The 25,241-nt window shown below is 39.6% G+C and overlaps 2 protein-coding genes across 3 annotated transcripts; one reads left to right on the forward strand and one right to left on the reverse strand.

Annotated features, from left to right (window-relative positions):
• Positions 1–1,004: 1,004 nt before the first annotated feature.
• On the reverse strand, positions 1,005–14,913 carry LOC134823745 (UPF0598 protein CG30010-like). 2 transcript variants are annotated; one of them, XM_063835288.1, is made up of 6 exons: positions 14,716–14,913; positions 2,491–2,539; positions 2,215–2,325; positions 1,827–1,952; positions 1,466–1,590; positions 1,005–1,233 (listed from the first exon to the last, which is right to left on the reverse strand). In XM_063835288.1, exons 1-6 carry the CDS (start codon positions 14,878–14,880, stop codon positions 1,174–1,176), a joined length of 636 nt encoding a protein of 211 aa, XP_063691358.1. In that variant the 5' UTR covers positions 14,881–14,913; the 3' UTR covers positions 1,005–1,173. The 2 variants fall into 2 exon arrangements, with proteins under 2 accessions (XP_063691358.1, XP_063691350.1); XM_063835280.1 differs by having other exon boundaries at positions 2,176–2,325.
• A 3,652-nt stretch (positions 14,914–18,565) lies between these two features.
• Positions 18,566–24,863, forward strand: LOC134813295 (pyruvate dehydrogenase [acetyl-transferring]-phosphatase 2, mitochondrial-like). Its single transcript, XM_063820988.1, has 9 exons — positions 18,566–18,666; positions 18,778–18,832; positions 19,002–19,156; positions 19,322–19,488; positions 19,677–19,829; positions 20,146–20,314; positions 22,666–22,820; positions 23,804–23,987; positions 24,529–24,863. The coding sequence occupies exons 1-9, from the start codon at positions 18,606–18,608 to the stop codon at positions 24,738–24,740; spliced, it is 1,311 nt and encodes a 436-aa protein (XP_063677058.1). The 5' UTR covers positions 18,566–18,605; the 3' UTR covers positions 24,741–24,863.
• The last annotated feature ends 378 nt before the right edge of the window (positions 24,864–25,241 follow it).

The raw sequence follows: 25,241 nt of genomic DNA on the forward strand, positions 1-25,241 counted from the left end.
GATAAACTATAATACAAAAATATATGTTATATTATAATATAATATATAATTAAAATATGTGTATATTTTGACTTGATAGTTACCAAAATATTATAATTTTATATAAAAAGGCTTTAGAAAGGAGTTAAATTAAGTTGTGAATATGAAGGTCACTTTATATCACTGATCTATACACTATACGACTATATGGAACAGTTTGATTGATAAAATATTCGACAAATGCACTCCTAATGAAAACAATGTCATGGTCCCTGGCTCTAGTAAATTTTCCGACCTTTCCTCCCCCATCTCAATTATCAAGAGCCGTATCAAAAAGCTGTTACTGGAAACCCAGCAATTGACAACACCTGGGCGTGAAATTGAGTGGCTCCCCCTAAATAGCTGGGGCATTGAACCAGCTTAGTTGATCAGCATCCCATCCCTTGCATACAATTAATTACAAAAGCGCTAATTATACCTGTTTCAAAAGCATCCTGTCTGGAAGTTCCCTGACTGCCGTGTGAATCTTTGGATCTATTTTTGGATCTATTTTTATATTGATATGATTTTTATATACCTATATATTCATCGCATAATTTCCATGTCCGCCTGAACAAACCTGGCACCATCAAATCTTAGCTCTAGAAACCCCAGAACTCATCAAGCCTAGTCTGAATTCAAAACTAGTTGACCAGCTACGTACAGTTTCCGGGACAACTGGAACCTTTTTGGGCCATGCACAAGCCAATAGCATGTATGGTCCTGCAGTGGGGTCTCCTTGTCCCTGGATCTGTGTTTTAATCCGTCTTTTCTTAAAATTTTCCATTTGTGTCACTTAGACTCACCTATTAAATGTTAATCGACACCACTGGTCCTAGTTAAATTTAGCCATGGCACGACTACTCAAACGTAACAGTTAAATAGGTGTGACATACTATTATATTCTTATAATTATATCATATGAATTGATTGCACTGCTAATAAATAAAATACTTTGTTTTACTAAAATACTTTGTTTTACTATAGTATATATATGTAATAAAACTCTCAAAACTTTAAACTTTGCAGTAACTGCAGCCTTTTTAACTCTCAGAATAAGCTTTCTCTTTAAATTCTACGTTTCTTACAGTTATACAATTAATGTTACAAACATTATACAATTGTACTGTCATAGTAGTCAATTGTTTGAGGCTTTCATTCCGTCATCTCTGAATATCTTCCCATACTTTGTCGATTGTCTAGAATGTCTAATATCTGAGAGTTTGGTAATGTTATTTGGTTGTTTGGTTGTGTTTCTAAATATACTCAAGAATGTGGGTAATATCATGATAGTCCCTCGACTAAAAATCAACATTTTTCTCTTATTCATAATTTCATACTATGTATACATAGTATGAAATTATGAATAATATACATATTCTCACAGCACAAAAACTTTCAAGTCCAACTAACAAGTCTAATTAACAAATATCATAACAAATGTCACCTTGTGATTTAGTGGAAAAAGCTGATCTTTCCAAATGATTCCAGAGGGTAAAGTTGCATTATCCTCAAAAACCAAGTCGTTTGAGAGTTCAATGGCGAGTTTAGATTTTATCAGGCCTATGCTACCTGAAATAGACATCTTTCAGCTGAAACAAACTTCTGTTTAGAATTTCTCAGCTCAGGTAACTGTTCTGTATACCTGATAACAGCTGTTGGTGTGGTAACTTACAATATTAGTGCTCAGAAACACAACAATAAAAGAAACTGTGGTTACTAACATGGTTACTGAAAAATAAATAGCTGCATAATATAATCTATGTTCAGTAATTTGCTGACATTCTGCTTAGAAACCCTATTGTTACCTTGACGGAAAGGCGCAGGATGATAAACTCTACCACTTTTTGGGCACATTGCAATTGATGACAAATCTAATGGAAATTTCAGCAAACCAAGCTCATCACCCCAACTTAAATGTGGTGTATCACCATCTGAAAAGTTATTTTGTAAAGCAAATTATATACTATCTTTGGTGTAAATTAAGGTTTAGGTACAACTACCAAACCAAGTGTCACCATTTAAATGTCATATTCTGTATTTTTCTTTATATGATCTACTAAACAATCCAAAAACTCTGCTTCGGTAAAAATAATGAAAAATTTTTAAGATTTTGAGGAACCAATTAGTGATGAATGAAAACATAAATTTTTAAACCATAAACTATAGATTGAAACACAACAGGAAGGTCATCACATCTGATGTAATTCATTTCATCACCACAAGGGGAAACATAAGGCCATTCTGTTTGATTATCTTTGCTGTTCAATTTCACTCTTTTGAAGAAGAATTTTAGGAATTTTTTCTCTGAAGATTTGTGAAGTTATCTCACATGTATAAACATCATATTTTATAACAATCATCACAAAATTCAATAAACGCAGCAGAACTTTCAAAGATGGGCTTTATTGATACATGATACAGATGATCTTTATGCCATGAATCAGTACTGACTCCTGTTTTATTTCTCACCTTTGAAACAAGAGGTAAAATTTTTCATTCTAGCATCATCCAAAAATAACTGAAATGATACATATAATTACCTACATACTAAGGTAAGGTTTACAATACTGGCAACAAAATTCAGATACATTGCTGAAGTAGCCCAGACAATCCCCCTTTTGTTTGGTTCCGGGCAAAAGACCAGGCAGCTTCGATGATACCTGGCATGTGGGTCTGGGTGTGCTGGTGGGCGGTTCTCGGCGTGGTGTGCGCTGAGACTGGGGTGGATGGCTGAAACTGGGTGGCCGCTGGGCTGAGTGATGAAGCTGGTGGTCGAAACGGGAGCGGTCTACATTGAGCACCCAAGTGACGAAAGTCACTAGGTAGCTCGTGGGGACAGCTTCCGGGTCGATAGCCGGCGGAGTTGGCTGGGCTCGGCGTGCTGCTGGGTGCAGGCACTTTGCTCCGGGATCGCATGCATCGTGGCAGGGGGCTTGTCGGCTGGGGCGTCTGTCACACGTGTTGGTACTTATTGATTTAAAGTACAGCGGCAGAGTCAATCCTGAGCACTAGAGCACCACTTATGACTCTGCCCATTTGCTCTGGAGTTACTGCCCAGGACCCAATCCTATCCTTTTTCTCTCACCTATAGTGATTGGTAATGGTGCTTTATCCAGAGCAAATGACCTTGCCGTGGTAAGGGGGCTTAATCGGCATCACACGACCAGCCGAGACTAAGCTGTACTGTTCAGCTGAGCAAAACTGAACATAGGTCGCACGTGCCAACCGTCTTCCTTTACCTCATTTGATCCCTTTTTCTTTTGGAGCTCTCACAGCCTTCACTCACATCTGAGCATATAGGGTTTCAGAAGTTCAGGGTGTGTTCTTCAAGGTCGGGCCCTTAATACCGATCATTAGCACCCATTTTCCCTGTTTTATTGGGCGGCATTTCAACACTGTCGTCGCAGTATTTCTCAGCATCTTTCTACGATTCGCAGAAAGTGTTAAAACTCTCACTAATACACTAGGACTACAACACCGGATTACCATTGGAGGAAGCAGGATAGAGCCGGCCTCGTGCGGGAAAAGCGCAATTGCACAGACCTTACAGTCTTGTTGCAAGTGTGCTGGCCCCAACCGAGACTGCGCTCATTCAGCAACCATCAAGGAATCCACCACTATTACCCCTACACTACAACTCTGGCTTTCCAGTGGAGAGTGCTGGATTGAGCCGGCCACGGGGGGATTTAGCGCAATTGCACAGACCTTACAGTCTTGTTGCAAGAGTGCTGGTTCCTACCGAGGCTGTGCTCATTCAGCAATCACCAAGGAATCCTTCACTATAACCCCCATACTACAACACAGGATTTCCAGCAGTGGGTGCGGGAATGAGCGGGCCTTGGGTTGGATTGGCACATTTGCACAGGCTTCACAGTCTTGTTGCGGGAGTGCTTGTCCCTCCCGGGGTTGTGCTCGCCTTGCATCATTTCTGAAACCCATATCATACACTAGCTACAGAATTATTCATCATCTACTTATTATAGCAAGTACAACAATCATGGCTAATGCAAAGAATGATATGGACCATCTGTCCAACACAGGTGAGTCATCAATCTCCACTGAGCTCAAGATCTCTGATCTGCGGCAAACATTAGACATTTTTGCGATCAAAGCACCCATTTCAGCATTTATGCGCGGGAACGCGCACCTTATCTCCCATACTATTATACACAACAGTTCACTATCTCCGAATTCTTCAGCTGGACTGTCGGATGACGAGAGTATGACCAAATCGGAGAAGGACGCACTAGATGGCAGCGAGCACCTCTCTGACTACGTCACAATAAGCAAAAAACTGACTGATGGTGCTAGTGTACGATCAAGACATAATAGCACTAGTGTAATATCAGTCAGTTCAGACCACAGTATCCGCACCTCCATCAAGGAACTCACCATGACCACTGCAAACGGTGAACTGAGGGGCGCGAGACGGGAGACGGAAAAGTCAAGGCAGGCGGAGAACAGGAACTCGATGCTGCATCTTGCCCGAATGGCAAACAGTACTCCTGGCTCTCCTCTGCCTGAGCTGAACCTCATCCCTACCGCGACCCACTCAGGCCTGCTAGCCATTATGCCCGAACCCATCGTTGACAGCCCAGAGCTGGGGTTGAAGGTGGAAGTCTCGAAGCCCAATACCCCGTCCAAGGCTGCCTCCAATGGATCTATTCCAAAAGAGGGGGCTAAGGAAGGGGGAAAGGACCAACAGACGAAACCTCAGCCCCAGTCTGGGTCCCATCCGTCCAAAACGAGGAGAGGTAAGGGGAGTAAGGGCAAGAAAGGTAAAAAACCGCTTGGTAACAGTGCGAACACAAATCACCAACAACAACAACAACTACAACAACAACAACAACAACAACAACAACAAGACACTGAACTGGAGAATGAGGAGACTGAGGAGGAGGAGGAGGGTGAACCGCTCCCCGCTCCTGAGGAGATATACAAGAAGGGTGATCCTGTGATCACCCTGACCGTTATCAAAACAGGAGAGGGGACTGATGCGAGCGATCGCATCGCCCAACAACTCTTTCTCGTCCCTCAGACCCTAGTCATTACTTCTCTTGTACCTTTACCTGGTGGTTCGATGATAGAGGTGGCGGACCAGGCGACAGCGGAGGTGGTGACCGATTGCCTCACAAAGGCTGGTTGGGAAGTCACTTCCGAGGCCGTCTGGAACCGCTACGCTTTCTACGTGCCTAACCAGTTATCGGGGAAGGGACCCTCTAACATCGGACTAGACCCACACACACTGGTGCGTGGACTCATGTTGCGGAATGCAGCGCATGGTTTACCAAGCGGCTCTCTGCGGCATGTGTCCAACACCTGGGAGACAGTAGCAGTGCAGCTACCTGAAGGTGGGGGCTCGTCGACGGAGTCTAAACAGAGGCAGCGGATCTGGGTGGATGTCTCACCCTCGGGTGAGACATTCTTAGAGAAACACAGTTTTCTCCTAGAAACGCTGGTTGCTGCTATTCGTCTTCGACCGGCCCCCCGACACAGTGCCCGACCCAAAAAGTCCTAGTACTCGTCCGGTGAGGGTATCTGCAGATGCTGCACGCCATGTCCCCAACACCAATACTAATGCAACCCTCACTACCCCCAACACCAATACTAATCCAACCAACACTACCCACCCAAACACCAACAACAAGAACACCAACAAACAACGAAATAAGACACAGAGAGGTGCAAAGCGCCGGAAAACCACCGCTAAAACTACGAAAATAACAGGTAAAAATCATTATGAACATTACTCTGTTACACAAATTAACCTTAAACGCAAGTACAACGCTTGGAAAACCCTGCTGGTGAACACTCACGGCAGGAAAAATCCTATTGTACTTGCGACTGAACCATACACCAATAACAAAAACCTTATCCCACCTATTAGCAAAGAACTAACCGAGTATTACTACAAAGCCGGGGACATTAGACCCCGTGCCGCCATAGTAATACACAAAAACCTAGCTGTAAAAAGCTGGGAACTATCGCAATTCACAACCCCGGATCAAGTAGCCATTAAAATTCAGCTTAGCTCATCAGAAGTCATTCTGGCAGCTTCGTACATGGATATTAATGGTCCAGCTCCATCACACGAAACAACACCTCTAGCCAAATATGCTATTGACAACAACATACTGCTTATTATAGGCTCGGACACTAATTCCCAACATACCCTTTGGGGAAACAGGTTGTGCAATAGAAGGGGGGAGGAACTCCTTGATTTCCTCTCGTCGCTAGGGCTCTCCTGCTCCAACAAAGGTTCAACACCAACATTCCTTAACTCACGAGGTCATAATTCCATCATTGACCTCACTATCACCAACCAACAGGGGGCTGAACTGATCAGTAACTGGCACGTTAGTGATCTTTACTCAAACTCCGATCACAGATATATCATGTTCGACATTACTTCTGGTCCCAAAAAAGAACCAAGACAAATACGCCTAGTCAAGAACACTGACTGGGCGAAATTTGACGAGATTCTTTACAACAACAATGATCTCCACAACACATGCGTTAACACACCACACGACATTGATCACAAAGTTAACACCATCAATACTGCTCTCCGAACGGCCTTCGAGGAGGCATGTCCCATTACTTACATCTCCAGCGCTGTCCGAAAACCACCCTGGCTAACTCGAGAAGTTGAGGAAGCACAGAGGGGTATAAGACGCAAACTCATCACAGCTCGTCGAATCAAAACTGATGCTTCATGGCTCGCTCTTAGAGAAAGCAATAAGCAATACAACAAGATCCTGTCGAACTCCCAGCGCAATGCGTGGCGGAAATTCTGCGCAGACACTGAATCGGTTAAGGAATCTGGCAGGATGAACAAGATTCTGAAAACCTGTACTGACACCAATAACAAACTTGAAGCCGTTTATAAACCAAATGGCGAACTCACCAAAAACGCAGAGGAGACACTGGAGGTCATGACACAAACCCACTTCAGGGAGAGTGTCACTGATCCGCCAGTTCCGCCTCTCTGCCCCTTACCCATCTCCACAGACTTACTAGACAAAATGTACAGCCCTGAAAGAATCGAAAAGGCTCTCCTATCCTTCGATCCCTTGAAGGCTGCAGGACCTGACACTCTAAAACCTATCATATTCCAGAAAGCCTGGGCCCATATCAAAGACATAACAAAAAACATTATGACAAAAAACCATGAAACGCAACACATCCCAACTTTGTGGAGGGACTCTCTTGGAATCTTTCTCCCTAAGCCTGGAAAAACTGACTACAACAAAGCTAAGTCATTTCGAACGATCACTCTTTCGCCTGTGATGTTAAAGTTGCAGGAGAAAGTGATCTTATGGCATATGCAACATGACCTCAACATAGCTAATGATATCAACAAACGACAATTCGGCTTTAAGAAGGGCTGCTCCACAGAAGCGGCACTTCATAAAGTTACTCACACCATTGAGCGCAGAATAGCCAAGAAAGGATATGTCCTAGGTGTCTTTCTAGATATAGAGGGCGCCTTCGACAATGTCTCGTTCAAGGCTATCTCTGAAGCAGTCAAGGCCACGAAAGTGGACTTGGCTACAGCACAATGGATCATCAACATGGTAACCAATCGATTCATCACACTAAATCATAAGGATAAGTCGAGAACGGTACGGATCAGGCGAGGTTGCCCCCAAGGAGGCATTCTCTCTCCTTTTCTCTGGAACCTGGTAGTCGACGATCTCCTTTCCTTTACCGCAAAAGACATCCCGGGTTACCTGCAAGCCTTTGCGGATGATCTGTTGTCTCTAGCGGAAGGGGATGATTTAGACATCATCTGGGACCGAACATGCAAAACTATTAAAACGATAGAAAATTGGTGCAGAACCAAAGAGCTATCTATTAGCGCCCTTAAAACTCAGATAGTCATGTTTACCTGGAATAGTAAGTGGACTCTAAGACCTATAACAGTTGGCAACAACATTATAGGTCTTTCCAAGTCTGCTAAATTTCTAGGAGTGACCTTGGACAGTAAACTCAACTTCAATGAACATATCATTAACACCACCAAAAAAGCCACGGCATCCCTCATGCAATGTCGAAGAGCTGTCGGCCCCACATGGGGTATGAGCCCCAAAACATGCAAATGGATGTACACGGCTGTCATCCGTCCAATCCTATCCTACTGCTGTAGTATATGGATCAGGGCCACTCAAACGGACTATAACGCGAAGAAACTCAAACGTGTTCAGGCATTGGCACTCAGAATGATGTCTGGTGCCATGCCAAGCACACCTTTTATCGCATTGAATCACCTCACCGACACTTCTCAATGAAACGAAAAGTTTTCAATGAAACGAAAAGTTTTATTTTACATTCCTTTAATCATAAATAAAATAAGAGCTTAAACCACGAATTAGTTAGCTAGAAGTAAACTTGAGGAAATATTTTTGGTGATTGTATATATAATTATTTAAAAAACTTTATTTGGTTGTTAGTATTTTTATTATGGTACCTAAGTGGTTGAATTTAGTGAGACAAGGTCAGTTTCTCTATTATCTTAGAAAAATTTCTACTTTACAGTAGGCAATGCTGAGTGGCAGGAATGAGGGACCAAAACGCTTGGGGCTAACAATGGCCCATTTACAAACCACTTCAGACATGGCAATGATGTCATTTATGCTTAATTCGTCTGAAACTGACCCTACTGCACTTGTAACATTCTATAAAAATCTCTTCTAAAATAGGTATAAAAATGCATAACTCAAAACACACAAACAAAATGTTTATAATCCTTATATAATAAATTTCTATAGAACTTTTAAATTTCTATAAAACTAATAAACCTATATATATTCATTTTGCACCCAGAGAAAGATGTGATCACAGAGGTAGTTTCGATATTATGTTCATGACAAGGTATGGGGCTGCTGCAAGTTATATTTTGCTAAGATATTACCGCTTTTTCAAGCTTAAGTAATCTAGGCAAGGTCAATTTTAAAGTTTTTGAATTTTGTCGAACGCTGTTTAAGGCTAAGTTCCAGTCATTTGGTTCTCCTTCCTTTTGAGTGTGAGTGATGGTGATTCTTATGGATGATTTGAGGTGATTGGGCTTATAACAGGTGAATGTAGTTAGCATGAGATTTTGTCGTACTGTATTCCATATTGTCCCTGCTCTGTATATGTAGCTGTCTGATGGTTTAGGTGTGAGAATGAGTGTCTCTTTGCCAAGTCTGCCAGATGTTTCAAAGAGGGAGTATAGTGATATAGGGGTTCTATATTTCAAGACCTTGAAGATGTCATTAATACAATGGTAGAAGTACAGATTATGCACATTCATGATTTCATGAGTGTTGAAGAGGGGTTTTGTATGCTCCTTTCTGTAGAATTCCTTGCCCAAGATTTGCTCCCCGTAGGGTCTGCATCGTGCACTAGTTTTAAATTTATCCAAGTATGCTTCTTTATCTCCAAACATTATGCGGGCACACATTTTCTGTGCTTTGAACAGAGGTTCAAGTTTTTTGTTAGATGCCCCTCCCCAGACAGTTATACCATATGCAAGATAGCTTTCAAACAGAGTGTGATATAGATCTTTATGGAGTGATGTGGGAATGTTTTCTTTAATTCTATTTAGCATGCCACAGCAGCTGGCTAGTTTTTTTGCTAATTTCCTTCTATGTGCGTTCCAGTTTAGGTCTTCATCGATTGTTACACCTAAGAATTTAGTTTCATGTACTCTCTCCAAGGGTATGCCATTGATATTGATTTCTTGGTCAGAGGGTGTATCTTCATCTTTGTTGGATCGAGAGTTTGAGAATTCAAGGTAACAGCTCTTGCCAGTGTTTATGTGAAGTTTATTGGCAAGCATGTAGCGGTGTACGGAATTTAGGACATCATTGGCTTTTTTGTATGCTAGGTTTTTACTTTTTGCAGCGACGAAGATATTTGTGTCATCAGCAAATAGAACAAATTTAGAGTTCTTTTCAGAGTTTGTAAGATCGTTTATGTAAATTAAGAACAGAAGGGGCCCTAAGCAGCTCCCTTGTGGCACTCCAAAAAGCACAGGTAGAGTATCAGATATTTCATTGAGCACACCAACATATTGTTTACGGTCGGAAAGATAACTTTCCAGGAGTTTGTGTGCCCGTCCTCTGATCCCGTATGTGTTTAATTTTTTGAGAAGTATTGAGTGATCTATTGTGTCAAATGCTTTACTTAGGTCGATAAAGATTCCTAAAACATGATTACCGGCTTTGAGTGACTGCTGAATGTGGTGAATAGAGTAGTTGAGTGCATGTGATGTTGAATGACCCTTTCGGAACCCAAACTGGCTATCGTGCAGTATTCCCTGACTCGAGAGAAAACCATAAAGCCGTGAGTAGATAACCTTTTCAAAAATTTTACCGAAAATTGGGAGAGTGGAAATTGGACGATAATTTTGTAAGTGTTCTTCGTTATCTTTTTTGTAGATGGGGCTAATTTTACCTATCTTAAGGATGGCGGGAAAGCATCCTGTTGACATAAGGTTGTTGTATTGTATGGAAAGCACTGGGCTGAGAATGTGTGAGGCCTTTTTAATAACACTGATGGGGAAATCACTAGCTTTGCCATTTTGTAGCTCAGAAATGATGTGAGATATTTCACTCTCAGTGCAGTCTGTTAAGTACATCGAATTTGGGTTAGTTTTTGGTAAAAATTCAACAAATGAAGGAAGTGGCTCAATTTTCATTTCCCCATCAACTTGTTCATTCAATTTCGACGCTATTGAGGCAAAGTACTCATTAAATTTGTTTGCTATGAGTCTACGTTCTGTGATGCGTACTCCGTCGACACAGAATTGAGGCTTTATGGTTTTTTTGCATTTTCCTCTTAATTCATTGATAACTTCCCAAGTCTTTTTGCTGTCTCCTTGATGATCCATAATCTTAGTACAGTAATATTTCTTTTTTTGACTTTTTATTACACCTTTAAGACATCGACGATAGTTTGAAAATTTTGTGTGGAGATCAATATTTCCATCTGGACTAAATTCTTTTGACGTTTTCGAGGCTATCCAGTCATCATACAGCTCCTCTTTAGTTGAAATAGCTTCTGAAATTCCATCTGTCATCCAAGGATTGTTAATTGGATTTCTTTTGGAGACTTTGGGTTTATCTAGTTTGCAGTTAGAGTCAATTGTATGTGTGAAGATGTTAAAGAAGGTTTCAAAGTTGGTACTGTTTGCCATGATATCTTCTTTGGATTCAAGGTCTGTAATTAAAGTATCAACATTTTTCTTGGAGAAGCTGTAGTGTTGGAGTAGCTTTTGGTCTGAAGAAGTTTCGTTCATAGGCATGCAAAGGTTGAACATGGCTATGATTGGTTTGTGGTGGGAATTCATATCATCAATTACCCCAGACATCGTGACGTGTTCAATGTCGTTGGTGAGTATATTGTCTATGCAGGAATGTTGGTGAATGTTTGTGGAATGAGTTGGTAATGAGATGAGCGGAAAGAATCCCAATGAAAGAAACAAATTTTCAAATTTTTGAGTTGTGGGATTTGTTCTCTTTAGAAGGTCAAAGTTGTAGTCTCCCAAAATTATAGATTTTATGTCTTTGGGGAAGAGTGACTTCAGGTGTGTCAACTCATTGAGAAACTCTTTCGAGTCCCCATTGGGTGATCTATAAACCACACCAACATTAACTTTTTCACTCCCTTTATTGACAGTAACAAAGAGTGATTCAAGGTTTTTAGTTGTACTGATAAGCTTGTCGTTTATGGTTGCATTGAAGGAACAGTGGATATATAAACAGACACCTGTTCCTTTTGTTTTATTTGGAATTTTATCATTATAGAAATGCGAGTAGTTGCTTAATTTGTACAGATCACCTTTGTTTTGATTAACATTTGTTTCAGCAAGAGCAATAGCTGAGTAGGTAAGTTTTTGCATGCTCATTTCTGCAGAAAAGGAGTCAAAGTTGGATAGATTTCCATCTATATTGTAGAACATTGTGCTAAAATCAGAGTTATTAGGGACCTTTTCATGGACTGATTTAAGTTTGTAACTCTTACAGTTTTCCAAAATTGTGGATGCTTGGTTAATACAGTCAAAAGACTCCAGGAAGTCTTCTGAGTAGAACTTATCATCAGACTCTTTGCCAAGTCCTATGAGTTCCTTAAAGGGATTGTAGATCATGACACTAATACTATAGCAGTTGGTACATAAGTGTCCAGAGCCTCCTTGGCTAAATTTTGAATTTTTGAAGCATAATTTGTGTATTATTTTGGGACAATTTTGACATTCCAAGTATCCTTGACCAATAAGGACGTTTTTGTTGCAGCAGTCGCATATTTCTCGTTTGATTGATGGAGTCATTTATCTATACAGGGTTTGGTGGGCCACCTCTGAGTGCGTTAGAATATAACCTACTGCTTGATAATTTAGTTTTACTAGATTTAAATTGAAAGATGCAGCGTTTTAATAGGACAACAAGGATGCTGGTGCCTTTTCTATTGAGATGGAGTTCATCTCCAACATCAGTCTTTGCAAGATCATAATCTAAAAGATTTGTTCGCTTGTCTAGGAACTTGATAAAACCTTCAACTAGGATAACTTTAAGGTCACACTGGCATAAATCTTCAGCAATAAATCTATTAAACATAAAAATTCTACGGTTCTTGTCGTGTGATTTTGTGGGAAGTACTGGACATATGAATATTTTACATTTAGGGTTGTACTTCCTTATCAGACTAAGTTTTGTTTTATATTGCTTATAAAGTTCTTTGACCTTTTGGTCGGTAACTTTGTTCTTAAGGTCATTAGTGCCCACCATTAGCACAACATTACGGTATGATGTGCATGATAGTGGGTCTATTGAGTCTATTGTAGGAGCCCAAGATCTGAGGCCAGGGGTCGATTCACCAAGTTTACCTTTGCCGCTTCCGAATGTTATCGGCCCAAAGTTAGAATCCCCTATGAGAATAGTTGAGTTGAAGTTTGACCAATGGATGGCCCTGAATGTTAGACTGAAGCGAATGCCGTCAGGGACAGAATCATCATCTTCTTTTTTGATGGTGTGTTTGAAGAAGTCTTGACTATGCCTAGTCATCTGGTACATGCTTCTGCTATTACATTTGACAGTCATTGTTTCGTCAGACTGTAAGTTCCTAAACTGAAGGTGACGTGGGATCCCTTCTGACATCATACTTCTGACATCATACTGTTCCTGCAAGGCGAAGCAGCAAAGGGTGCGGCCAGGCTACAAGCTTATGGCAGCCTCACTCTTGAAACTATCGCTTTCAGGAAGGGAACTATCAAAAATCATACCACTATCAACAAACAATTCATGGCAGACCTCATTATCCCACCTAGAGCAACGAGAGACCTAACAACACCAACCATGATGCTGGGACGGCACTTCACCGTCACAACTCCTGGAGCCGATACCACTGAATATAGAAATTCACTTCAAAACACCATCGACAACATTACCAGTGAAACGATCACCTGCTACACTGACGGGTCACTCACAGACTCAGGATGCGGGGCTGGCTATATCATCACAACTGACAACAATAACACCACCCTTGTAGAAAGATCATTCAAGCTCCCTGATTATTGCACTGTATACCAAACAGAGCTCACCGCTATCATTGAAGCTTGCAAATATCTATCTACATATACCAACACACACATCATCATATGGTCTGACAGTCTATCATCTATTCAAGCTCTCTCCGCACTTTCAACGCGGAGTAGAACTACAAGAGACTGTTACGACTCTCTTAATTCACTCGGATCCAACAACACGCTAGATATACGATGGATTGCAGCACACATCGGATTGTGGGGGAACGAAAAAGCAGATGAGCTGGCCAAGCTTGGCACTATCAGCGAATCCACTTTGAGGTGTCCAATTCCACAATCCTACATCAAGCGTCAAATCGACAACAAAGTCAACAGACTGAATCAGGAAACTTGGTCAACTGACGGTCCCAGACACACCAAACTGACACTCGGCCACAAGCATGCCAAAATCATCAAAAACCTCAACACTACACTCAGCAACAACAGACAAGATTACAGAACTGCAGTTCACCTCATCACGGGTCACTGCGGCCTAAATAAACACCTTCACACCATTTGCAAATCAAACACCAGTGCTTGTCCTATGTGCGGGGACGGAGAGGAAACTGTCTCACACTTCCTTGGACAGTGTCCGGCTATTGCCCAAATTAGAGGTCAATATTTCCAGGACTACTACCTCTCTGTCAATGACATATTCGACAACCAACACATCACCACAATTGTCAATTTCACAAACCGCACCAAACGCTTAATTGTGCCGGAAGAGCTGGATCAGGCCGGGGTGACTTAAAGTATTATCTCATATGCTGTCTCGTCTCGTTTTACTCTTCCAAACCCAGCTGGCATTTAAGCGTATCATTTTGACTCATATAACATCCTACACCACCCTCCACCAATCACTCTGATCTCACCGGCAACCTTCCCCAAGGTTGCCACACCCCAGAGGTAGGCAGAGCATCTCAATGCTATCCTCTCGTGGGCTATCATGGCCCAGCCTCTCTAAAAAAAAAAAAAAAAAAAAAAAAAAGCCCAGACAATGTATAAAATATTAAGGTTAGGTTATAATACAATAGCGATCAAAATCTACTTCATAACTTAGCTAGGAAGGCCATGTTTATACTCAGTTGATAAAGAAAGTTATAAAATCTATTTCCTTACATAAATCTTACCATGCCCTGATGATCAATATAATAAAAATACTGCCTCTCTTCATTCAACAGTTGCCCCTGTATGTAAGATCTTGCTGGGTTAGATATTGTTGACACAAATGCAGCAGAAGCATTAACCAAGCGAAAAGAGCGTAGTGATGCACATTGCAGTATCTTTAGAGACATGATGGTTCCGGATCAAGATGCCATAATACTATTATGTCTGCAATAGAAGCTGTCAAACTTGTATGCCCTTTATTTGCAATAGCTACTGTACTAACTGTAATATAAAATTAGTTAAAATTACATCCCAAAAGACTGTTGTAGTAATATTACGTTGGGTGGAGTGTTTTACATTTAAAATTTTGGTTGAATTGGATATTTTTTATTGAAGTTAAAACTGACTGTCAGAGAGCACTTAATTGATATTCTCTCGTGGTTAGTTTTATCTCTAAGTAAATATTTTTTTAAAGTAAATTTTTAAAGTAATAATCGAATTCCAGACTAACCAACATATCATTTGCTTAAGTCTTAAATTTAGAATATAGATGCTTTTATTTGCTAATCCCATTTCAATGCAGATGTGTTTCTAAAATAAAACCATCCAGAGAATAATTTAAATTAAGATTATTATTAAGATCAATATGCATTTTAAATGGGTTAAACCTAATTAACCAAATACATTCCCCGATTTATAGTTCATGTAAATCATCTGTAACAATGTTACAGTAATTAAGCAGCATTTCCGATTAATTCAAGGTCATCAGCAAATAATTTAACTTTATTTTGAACCGAGTCAGGAAGAACATTGAACATGAACATTTACTTTTTTAAAGACAAAAAGAAAAGGACCTAAAATTAACATGTGATACTCGTAAAATGTTTGTTTCAAATACATTGATTGACGATGTCAATCCGTCGAGATCGTTGCTCTGCGAAGAAGAGCAACGATCGACGACGGATTCGATGCGAATCAAGAATGCTAGTTTGTGCGGCGCGTCGAAGTGGCGGAATCCTCCAACAAATACTTGATTGACGATGTCAATCCGTCGAGATCGTTGCTCTGCAATCAACGACGCAATGCTTCGATGCGAAGCAAGAATGCTAGTTTGCGCGGCGCGTCGAAACGGCGAAGTCCTCCAACAAATACAAGACCGTCGACGAGTTCAACTCGGCGCGCGTCTTGGTAGGTTATAAAACCTCCGGATGATGATTAATCACTCTACACTCGACTGTCACGTGACTTTTTAAACACGTTCTCTTGGTTGCCCTGAATGACTATTCGAAATCATAGCCCTCTAATCTGATGCCAACCTTAACCCTAACCCAATCCCTATCAAAAGCATATGCTGAAACCCTTACCCTAACGAGAAATTCGACCAACTTCCTTATACGGTCATATCACGTGATCAAGACAGTTTTTCGCAAATATCTCGGCAGGGGAGCATTTTAACCCTATGTCATGGGGGGTGATTTGGAATCAGCGGCCGAAAATACATCGATTCAAGCTGGTTTCAACTGTCGGGGGCCCTTTTAGAATAATCTCGAAGATCGACTGTAGAGTGATTTAGCACGCTCGAAAACCTCCTTGTGGTACTCCTAATATAACACTTTCAGGTTAACAGAAAGTATTCCTTTTACTTGCACATTAGAAGTTCTGTCAGATAAAAATCTTTTATCGCATCCAATATATTTCATGTAACAAAAAAGTTTTCAAGTTTAAATAGTAACCTCATCTGGATTCCAATATAAATAGTTTTAAAATATCCAATAGTAGTTTTAAAATATTTTCAAAAGTCTCAAGCAAATTCAACAAACAAAATTTCCCTTTGTAGCGCAATGCGTTACTGTGCCGCGCCGCGCACTCAATTATGCATGCTTCTCACAACACACAACGATCGGCAAAATGCGCTACTGTGCCACGCCAAGCTGCGATGAATTGACATCGTCCGTCAATTTAGAGTTCCCTTTAATACTTACTCTAACCAAAGCCCTCTCGCTAGCAGTAGTGCGCGACCGTCGACTACTTGTTTAACAAGCGCGTCAGTGTCACGCAGCTGCAGTCAGCAGTACGCGTAGACACATAACATGGCTATGTGTGGCTACCACTTAGGTCTGAGATCACTGAGGATGGCACAAGTAAGACACGATTGAGGTAATCAAAGTTGTATTCCCCAAATGCAAAGAAAGCTTTGATTGACGATCATGTCAACCCATCGAGATCGTTGCTCTGCGAAGCAAAGCAACGATCGACGATGCGAAGCAAAAATGCGAAGCAAAAATGCGAAGCAAGAATGCTAGTTCGCGAGGCGCGTCGAAGTGGCGAAGTCCTCCAAAAAAAGCTTTGATAAACGAAAAATCATCAAAATATTAAAAAAGATTTTGGAAGATTTTTAAAAAGGAGCTTTTGATCTGCCATTCCCTTCACCTCTCCATGTGCTTTTGCGCCGATTGCACCACTCATGGGCAAGGCCCATTAGTGGTGTATTTGGCCGATCTACCTCGAAAAGAATTATTTGAAGTGGCTAGTAATGCATCGTGCTTCATAACAACCAATTATCGTGAAACAACTACCGTATTTTTTTAAATGCGGCAATTTTCAGAGAAAAATTCGTATGCGAATTTAGTTCGAATAATACCAAATACTAAATAGTAAGATTATTCAAACAATATACACATAATATAACAATTACCCTATATAAAAATTCAATATAAATTCAATAGAAAACTAAATAAACACCCTTTAAGTAGTATAAGTAAGCCAGTTTAAAGAACTGGCTCCAAATTTATATCTAATTCTGCTATTTTTACTGCACTACTACTTTTTAACCCTCTCTCTCCTCTAAGAGCTATGACTGTTGTTCTCAAAAGGTCAAATCTTACTCTCTTCCTAATAAATGTCATTGCCTCACTATATCGTTGGCCTGATTTCCTAGAAAGTTTATCCGCTAATTTCTTGAAGAACTTATTAGCTTCCCTTCCCATACCCCCAGTGGTTGATAGGACTATCGGTGTAAACGTCCCATGTTCCACTTCTACAATCCTTTTATTGTATAAATTCTTTTTCTGTCTCTCGTGGCTATTGTACATAGTGGTTGGAGATCCAATAATACCAAATACTGAATATGTTTAGTGCGAATTTCACAGCATTGATCATAAAATCCTGATTACATTCCTGGTTACTCTACTCCGTGTTCAGTATTTTCAAGTAAATTAGTAGGACACAGTCCAGCTTTGTGCTGGCATGAACCAGAAATCTGATAATTTGTATTACATATTCTCATATTACATGTCAGGATTCATCAGAAGTTCAAAAGCCTAGCGATTACAAAATTCAGATAACATTACTGATTACTCTTTTATGCTGTTTTCAAGTAAATTAGCGGTTCTGACACAGTTTGCCCCTTGAAGTCCAAATTTACCTTTCTCATTGCTAAAATTCATTCCTTAAAACAAATTTTCCAAAAATGTTTCTAGATTCTCCCTCCTTGCATGTTGCACCATCTTTGAGAGTGAGACCTGTTACTGTAGGCATATTTTTCAAAATTTGAAGGACTTTTTCTTTGACCCTTAAATTGGCACAACAAAATCTTACTGGATTTATCATTTCAAATTGCTAGATTTCAATTCTGGAAGCAAATTTCCCGAAATTGCATTTAAAATCGTATTTTTTTTAATCGTTCTTGAAACTGTGTTTGAAAATTATTTTTATGGCCAAATTGCTCAGGCTATGACCAAAGCGTGTGCTAAATTTGAAAACCTCTGAGATTTTGGTCCCCTCACGAAGAAAATTATTCCTACACCCCTGCTTAATATTGTATCAAATAAAATGTATGACAATTCCGTTTTGTGCTGATCATTGTTTAATTTTTATAGATGCGTCTAAAAACAAGTTTGAATTATGAAGAAAAATGATGAAAAAACTGATGAACAAATTGAATAGAACCGCTGCTGCCTTAACCTTCCTACCAGGTTCATTCTTTCGATCTTTAATACAAAACTGATTTTGCTATCTTACTTTTGAATATATTGGAAGTCTACTGATTACCTCAATTAAATAACGAGTTTTCTTTCGTTAACCAGCTTTGAGAAAGTTTGATCCGGAAGAGAAAGACAAAGCATTCTATCTATTGAAAAGGTATACTAGTGTAGAACTTTACTCTTTGCATTTCGACGGAACATTATTTATACAGTCTTTGTGATAATCATTCTATACATTCTGTATGTTAGCATCCATGAATTAATTTCGCCGCAATTTTGAATCAGAATGCTTCCCTCAATGATTGTAAATATAGTTCATTCTACAGGCATGTGCACAATACCAGAAGATTTAGACTTTCTGAAATAAACAAAAACTATTTGGAGAGAGAGGAAAACAAATGTCAGATTCAGACCTCTGATCTGCTTTATTATGAGAGTAATCAGTTACCCAGCAATGAACCATGCGAAGATAGGTTATTAGGTAAAGTTTTTAAGTGGAACAAATTATATATGTTCTTAACTATGTAAAGTATGGATACATAATCTCAGTGATCAAACGTATTATTCCATTTGAATGAACCTGTTTTCCCAATATTATTCACAAACATGTTCTGTTAAACAACTAATTCCCTTTCCCATAATACAGTTGCTCAAGTGGCAGGAACGGAAACATGCATATTCAGTGTGATAGACGGACACGGTGGATGGCAGTGCGCACACGCTATAAAGCACAGACTGCCGTATTACCTGGCACTGTACATGTTAGAGGGGGCCGAGCTGACCTGGAGGAATCCCATGACAAGGGAAGACTGGGTGGGTACCAATTAGCAAACAATAAAATTTAATTATAATTTAAGTTTAGTAACCACTTATCAGTACTCAGAGTGGATACCAGATAATCCTAAATAGAAATAGACTTATTATATATTAGACAACTTACTAGTTTATACTCTTTGACATTCAGAATAATGTCTCTATTTACCAATAATTTTACCACCTAGATACTGCCGATACAAGGAGACGATTACAACCTATGGTTGGAGGACTACGTGTTTGACTTGAGAACAGCCCAGAGCTTCACCCACCGTTACAACAGAAAAATGCTGCAAAACGAGCTTCTCAGTGTCAACTCACAATTAGCCCTCGCTTTTGAGGTATTAAAGTGTAATTAGAGTGTTGTCTAAAATACAAACGATGTGTTCATCATTCAATCACAGATAATATTATATCAATCACAAATTACGCTATTCAAAAACATAAAAATTTATCAATGGTTTTACGAAAAGGAAAAACTGTCAACTATAGTTAACTAAAGTTAATGGTTGAGATTTATTTTAACCAAATTATACTCCCTCTTCTAATCTTCTGTTTGTCAAATTGGCACAACTAGCAAGCCGGGTCCGTTGTGAATAATGATAGTTGATATGCTTGTCACAAACACCTGACTATAATCATGATAATTACTTACAGGATTTAGACGAAGACATAGGAACAGAAGCGATCCCAGAAGAACAGCGAATCACAAAAGATACAGTGTCGCGACTAGTAACAGCAAGTTCGGGTGCTTGTTGCTGCACAGCAGTTGTTAAAGATGGCACAGTGCATGTGGCGGGCCTGGGAGATTGCCGTGCTGTACTAGGTAGGACTAATTGTGACATTTCTTAATATATGTTACTCATAAAACCATACTTCATAAAATTCTAAGTTCTTATGTACATGTTTATTGTTCATGAGTCGCTTTAGATGGCTTGAACTGAATCTTTGGATTTTGAGTTCTTTTTGGCTATAAAGCGATGTATAAATTCTAGTTATTATTATTTTTATTAAATGTGTATTTTTACTGTCATGAAGATGTAATTAGGTGAGACCGAGCTAATAGGTAACACGAGGGAATAGTCGTTACCAGTGCGCGGCTTTATCTGTAAACTACAGGTAACGACTATTAGCTCGGTCTCGCCTATTAGCTCGGTCTCACCTAGTACATCTTAACGACAGTTAGGGATCTGCTAAAACAATGTTACAAGTTTCACCGATCTTGTTCCGAGTTTTGCGATATTTCAAAAACTATCGACTATAAAGACAATCTGGGATTGCATGATGCATCCGGCGAGTGTGACATTGGTTTAAGGTGATCTATCCTAATATTGTAATTTTGTTAGTGTCGTTTAAATTGATAGGTGATTTGTCGGTCCCTTTATTTATACAACTTTGCAAGATAACTCTATAAACTTACACTTCTCAGATATCTTGTTAGCTTGTTTCCAATAAACGAATAGCTCAGCTAGCTGCTAGTGGTGACACTAATCGTCACTAGCTTCATGCTAATTGCAGAGGTGCTGTGTACAATACCAATGTTTCAACGTTACAATACCAACAGAGCTTTCAGAGTGTGCAATCAATCTTCAGTGTGCAATCAATCTGGAGTGTGCAATCAATCTCAGTGTGCAATCAATCTCAGTGTGCAATCAATCTCAGTGTGCAATCAATCTTTTCGCTTGTGAGTTGATATCAGTTGTCTCTTATCAGTAAATAGGTAATTGCACTGCCTTTTACTGTGCAGCTTTGCTATACACGAAGTATACACAATATGGAATTTTCGGTCAGTACACTTCACGAACTGGAGAAACAGATTGAGGACTTATCAGACTCGGTTTTAGCGAATCTTAATTGCAGAAAACTAGAGGACCTCACTCATGACTTGTTCAAGCCAAAAGGCGTTACAAAGGATGTAATAACCGAAATAGTTTTGAAGATGGGGTCTATGATATGTAAATCGAGAAATGTTTTGAGATCAGCAGCAGAGACGCTTGACCAACAGAAATCAGAACAGATAAAAACTCAGAACGAGCTCATCCAATGCAAATCTGGTAAACTAGCTTCAGTGAAGGAGACAGTGAAAACAGAAATGAAACTGTTTACAGATGTTGTGAAGAATAACAGCGTAGCTTCTGATATCTCTCCAGCTAAAATCAAAATGGCTGTGAAATCGGCGATTACAGAAGATGATCGGTCGAAAAACTTTATCATCTTCGGGGCCCCAGAACAGCTCGAATGTGAAGAGCAAGAAATGAACGAACGGGATCTTGTGGGTGATATTTGGGGTTTTATGAAGTTCATTGGAAGGCCGACTATATCAAACATTGAGAGAGTGGGAGTAAAGAAGTCTGACAGCCCTCGATCACGGCCGATAAAAGTTACTTTGTGAGATCCTGAAATTGTACGTGAATTTCTGAGCAGAGCAAAAGTCTTGAAATCGGTTGATGTGGCAGACTACAATTTCAACTACAACAAACTCTACTTATCTCCAGACAGGTCGCAGGATGAGCGAATCTCTCGCCAAAAGCTCGTACAGGAAATGAAAGAGGGAATCAAGAAGGACCCGAGCAAGAAATATTACATAAAAAACAACAAAGTTTGTGTCGCTGAGTGACTAATTATTTGAGAAAGTCAAGCATTTGTGTATGTGTGTGACGTTAATTTCATGGAGTTAAAACTTTTTGTATAACTGAGAACAGAGGTTAGAGGAACTACTGATAAGAGTATGATTAGACTGTGTTGCGTTATCAGTTGACTTTTTGCATCACTCTTCTAGATTATACGTAATAGGGTAACTTAGTTATAGAATAGGATTTTAGTTGTTGCAAGCATTGCACTAAGGTTTTAAGTTAGGTAAGTAGGCCACGAACTGTTGAGCAAACTGGGCTGGAAGCCCAAGCAATATGCAGTTCTGGTCTTGAGGCTATTTTACAATGTTTTATAACATGTGCTTGCAACTAGATCTTGAATGTCGCGTGCCCCACGGGGATTTAATTTATTCATACAATTTATTATATATTGGTTCCAAAGCCCTTATGGGTACCAGCAAAAACTGGTTTTCAAACAAGTTAAATGTAAAATTATCTAATTAACACATAACTAACCAGCTAATATTGTAATATAAATATTACTCCTTCATAAATATTACTCCTTCATAAAGCTCTCCATGCTCAGGTTCGTTAACCCCGGAAGGGAACATGCGTGCCACCGTGCTCACGGAGGAACACAGAACATACAACCCGATTGAGCGCGAGCGCCTCATCCGCGAACACCCCCATGAAGATGAGGATATCATGTTCTTTGATGAGCGCCTCTGTGGAATTTTACAGGTTCGTACTTGTGCAGATTTGGTGTTTCTGAGTGTAAATGGTATATGTGTACATGGTATGTCGCAAATCGTTTGTGTATAATGTGTTTAATTTGCTGTTGACTCACTACTGAGTACTGACTCAGGATAGTTTGTTGACTTTCAGGACAAGTTGCTAATGAGAATTCTGTCAGAATGATAGATCAAACTATTTCCATATTTTGTTGGATTGAGCTTAGTGTGTTTTATCGAAACAGTAATTAGATTGTTGAGATCGTAGAATGTACATTATACTGTAGTGACCTTTCTACAAATCAATACCGGTTGGCATCTGCACAAAAATTTAAATGTCACGCCGGTTGTGCTTGAGTGGTAGTGTTACTGCCGTTTTATATTTCAAATATATCACACCGGTTGTAAATGGTGGAGGAAGCTTCACTGTCGCTTTAAATATAGATATAATAACAAGCGTAACGTGATCATTAAGCCCGCAATAAGGCTTGTATTGCCACAAGTTACACAATACACATAATATTAATACATAATTGTTATTGAATTCTACAAATGTGCCCAAAGTAACAGCGTATGTATCCGATCAACACGTATCTGTGTTCTTATAATAAGTGCACTTAGCGACAATATCCAGACACTGTAAGGAAGGGAGGCGAGGCTGATTGTATTAAAAATAAAGGGGAACACCTTACTACAGGGTGTTTCAAGACTCTTGTCCAAATTTTGGAGGCCAGCTGAAGTCTGTTTTCCCTGACATCAGTATTTTCCTATATATAATATATACCTATATTATATGCTATGTTGTGTAATATGTATCATAGATATTATGTAGATTGTAAAATGTAAATAAACGAAAACCCTACTATGTTGGGTACGTTGGCCGTTGGGTACTATGTCATGTTATGTATCATGAATGCAACAGTTGGGTATCTCATTGAAACAGTAACTTTTAAATAGTTCTTAGATTTGGTGCCCTTCACACTCTTACTTCAGCCTACCCGAGCGTTTGGTGATGTGTCCCTGAAGTGGAGCGCGCGCGAGAAGGTTCTCATGCAGTACGTGTTCGACGATCCTGCCTACGTTCCCAACTACATCTCGCCCCCCTACTTGTCCTGCACTCCTGACGTGCGCTCCACTCAACTCGACCAAAACTCTCAGTTCCTCATTATCGCTACAGGTTTCACTTTCAATTCTTACTCTTGATTTCACTTACACAGCTGCCCTCGTTAAGTTGTTTGTATCTTACACTTGAGTTTTAAGTAGAATTCCTTTGGTCGGCACCGCTTGTTATCGGACTGTAACAATTTGTAATAAGCAGAATTTGCGGCAAGCACTGTACAATGCGTAGTGTAGATATTCATCCACGTCCATTGTAATTTGTACGTGGCTTGTTCTACTGTGACAACTACGATCATTAATTTTATAATGCTATGTTTAATCTTATGTTTATCATAATATGCATCCACTTGGTTAGACCGGAGTTAATGAAGTGTGTTGACTGTTGCTGAAATTAATTTCAACCACACTCAACACTGCATCGATCTTCCTTCTCTTATTTAAATTAAACTTCCGACTATTCGCTTACTGTAGCTACTAGCTAGGAAAGCCATCCTATAATAATGTCCTTAAAGTCCTGATTTTTGTCCTTTATTACATGTAGAGTATCGAAAAGTGCCGTGTGTTTTGACAGGGCTAGCTTGAACTAAAACATTTTTCAGATGGTCTATGGGACGGCATGAGTGACGATGAAAGTGTGAAACTTATACAGAACAAACCATCTGATGTAAACAGCGCTACATGGCTCATACAGAACTCGCTGGCCCAGCACAACGAAAAGAGATTGTCTAAAATACTTAGTATTCCTCCAGGACCCATATGTAGAAACGTTAGGGACGATATTTCAGTCATCGTTATTTATTTTAATACATGATAAATAATGTCATACAGCCGTTGCTATTTACGTATCAAATACTATGAAAACCGTTTTCAATTGATTTTTCAATTCAAGGGATTAAGAATAGCTGTGTTATTTTAATGTGACCCGCTGTTTTAAGAAATATATTTAAACATTTTGTTGTGGATTATTCTAGTTTCAAGCTGTCGAAAGATATTATTTATAAATTGAAAACTGAACATTTTATACAGTTAGATTTTATTAAAATATTGGTCTCATTATTTTCTTAATCGCATCAATAACATGAATAAGAATTGTTTATATTCACAAGCTGGCTTGTCCGTAAATGTGACATGTGCAGTGTGGAATCAGCAATTATTCCAGTAGCAGGGAGGAGTTGAGTGTGCACTTCAGTGTATAGAGTTTTTTGCTGCTGAATTGGGTTTGCCTTTAAAAAATTTGGCGGCCAAATTCTGAAAAATGCACAGCAAATTTTAGAATTTGGCCGCCAAATTTTTTAAAGGCCTAACTTATAAT

Source organism: Bolinopsis microptera, chromosome 1 (assembly GCF_026151205.1).
Source record: "Bolinopsis microptera isolate Bmic1 chromosome 1, MBARI_Bmic_1.0, whole genome shotgun sequence".
Taxonomy (NCBI): domain Eukaryota; kingdom Metazoa; phylum Ctenophora; class Tentaculata; order Lobata; family Bolinopsidae; genus Bolinopsis; species Bolinopsis microptera.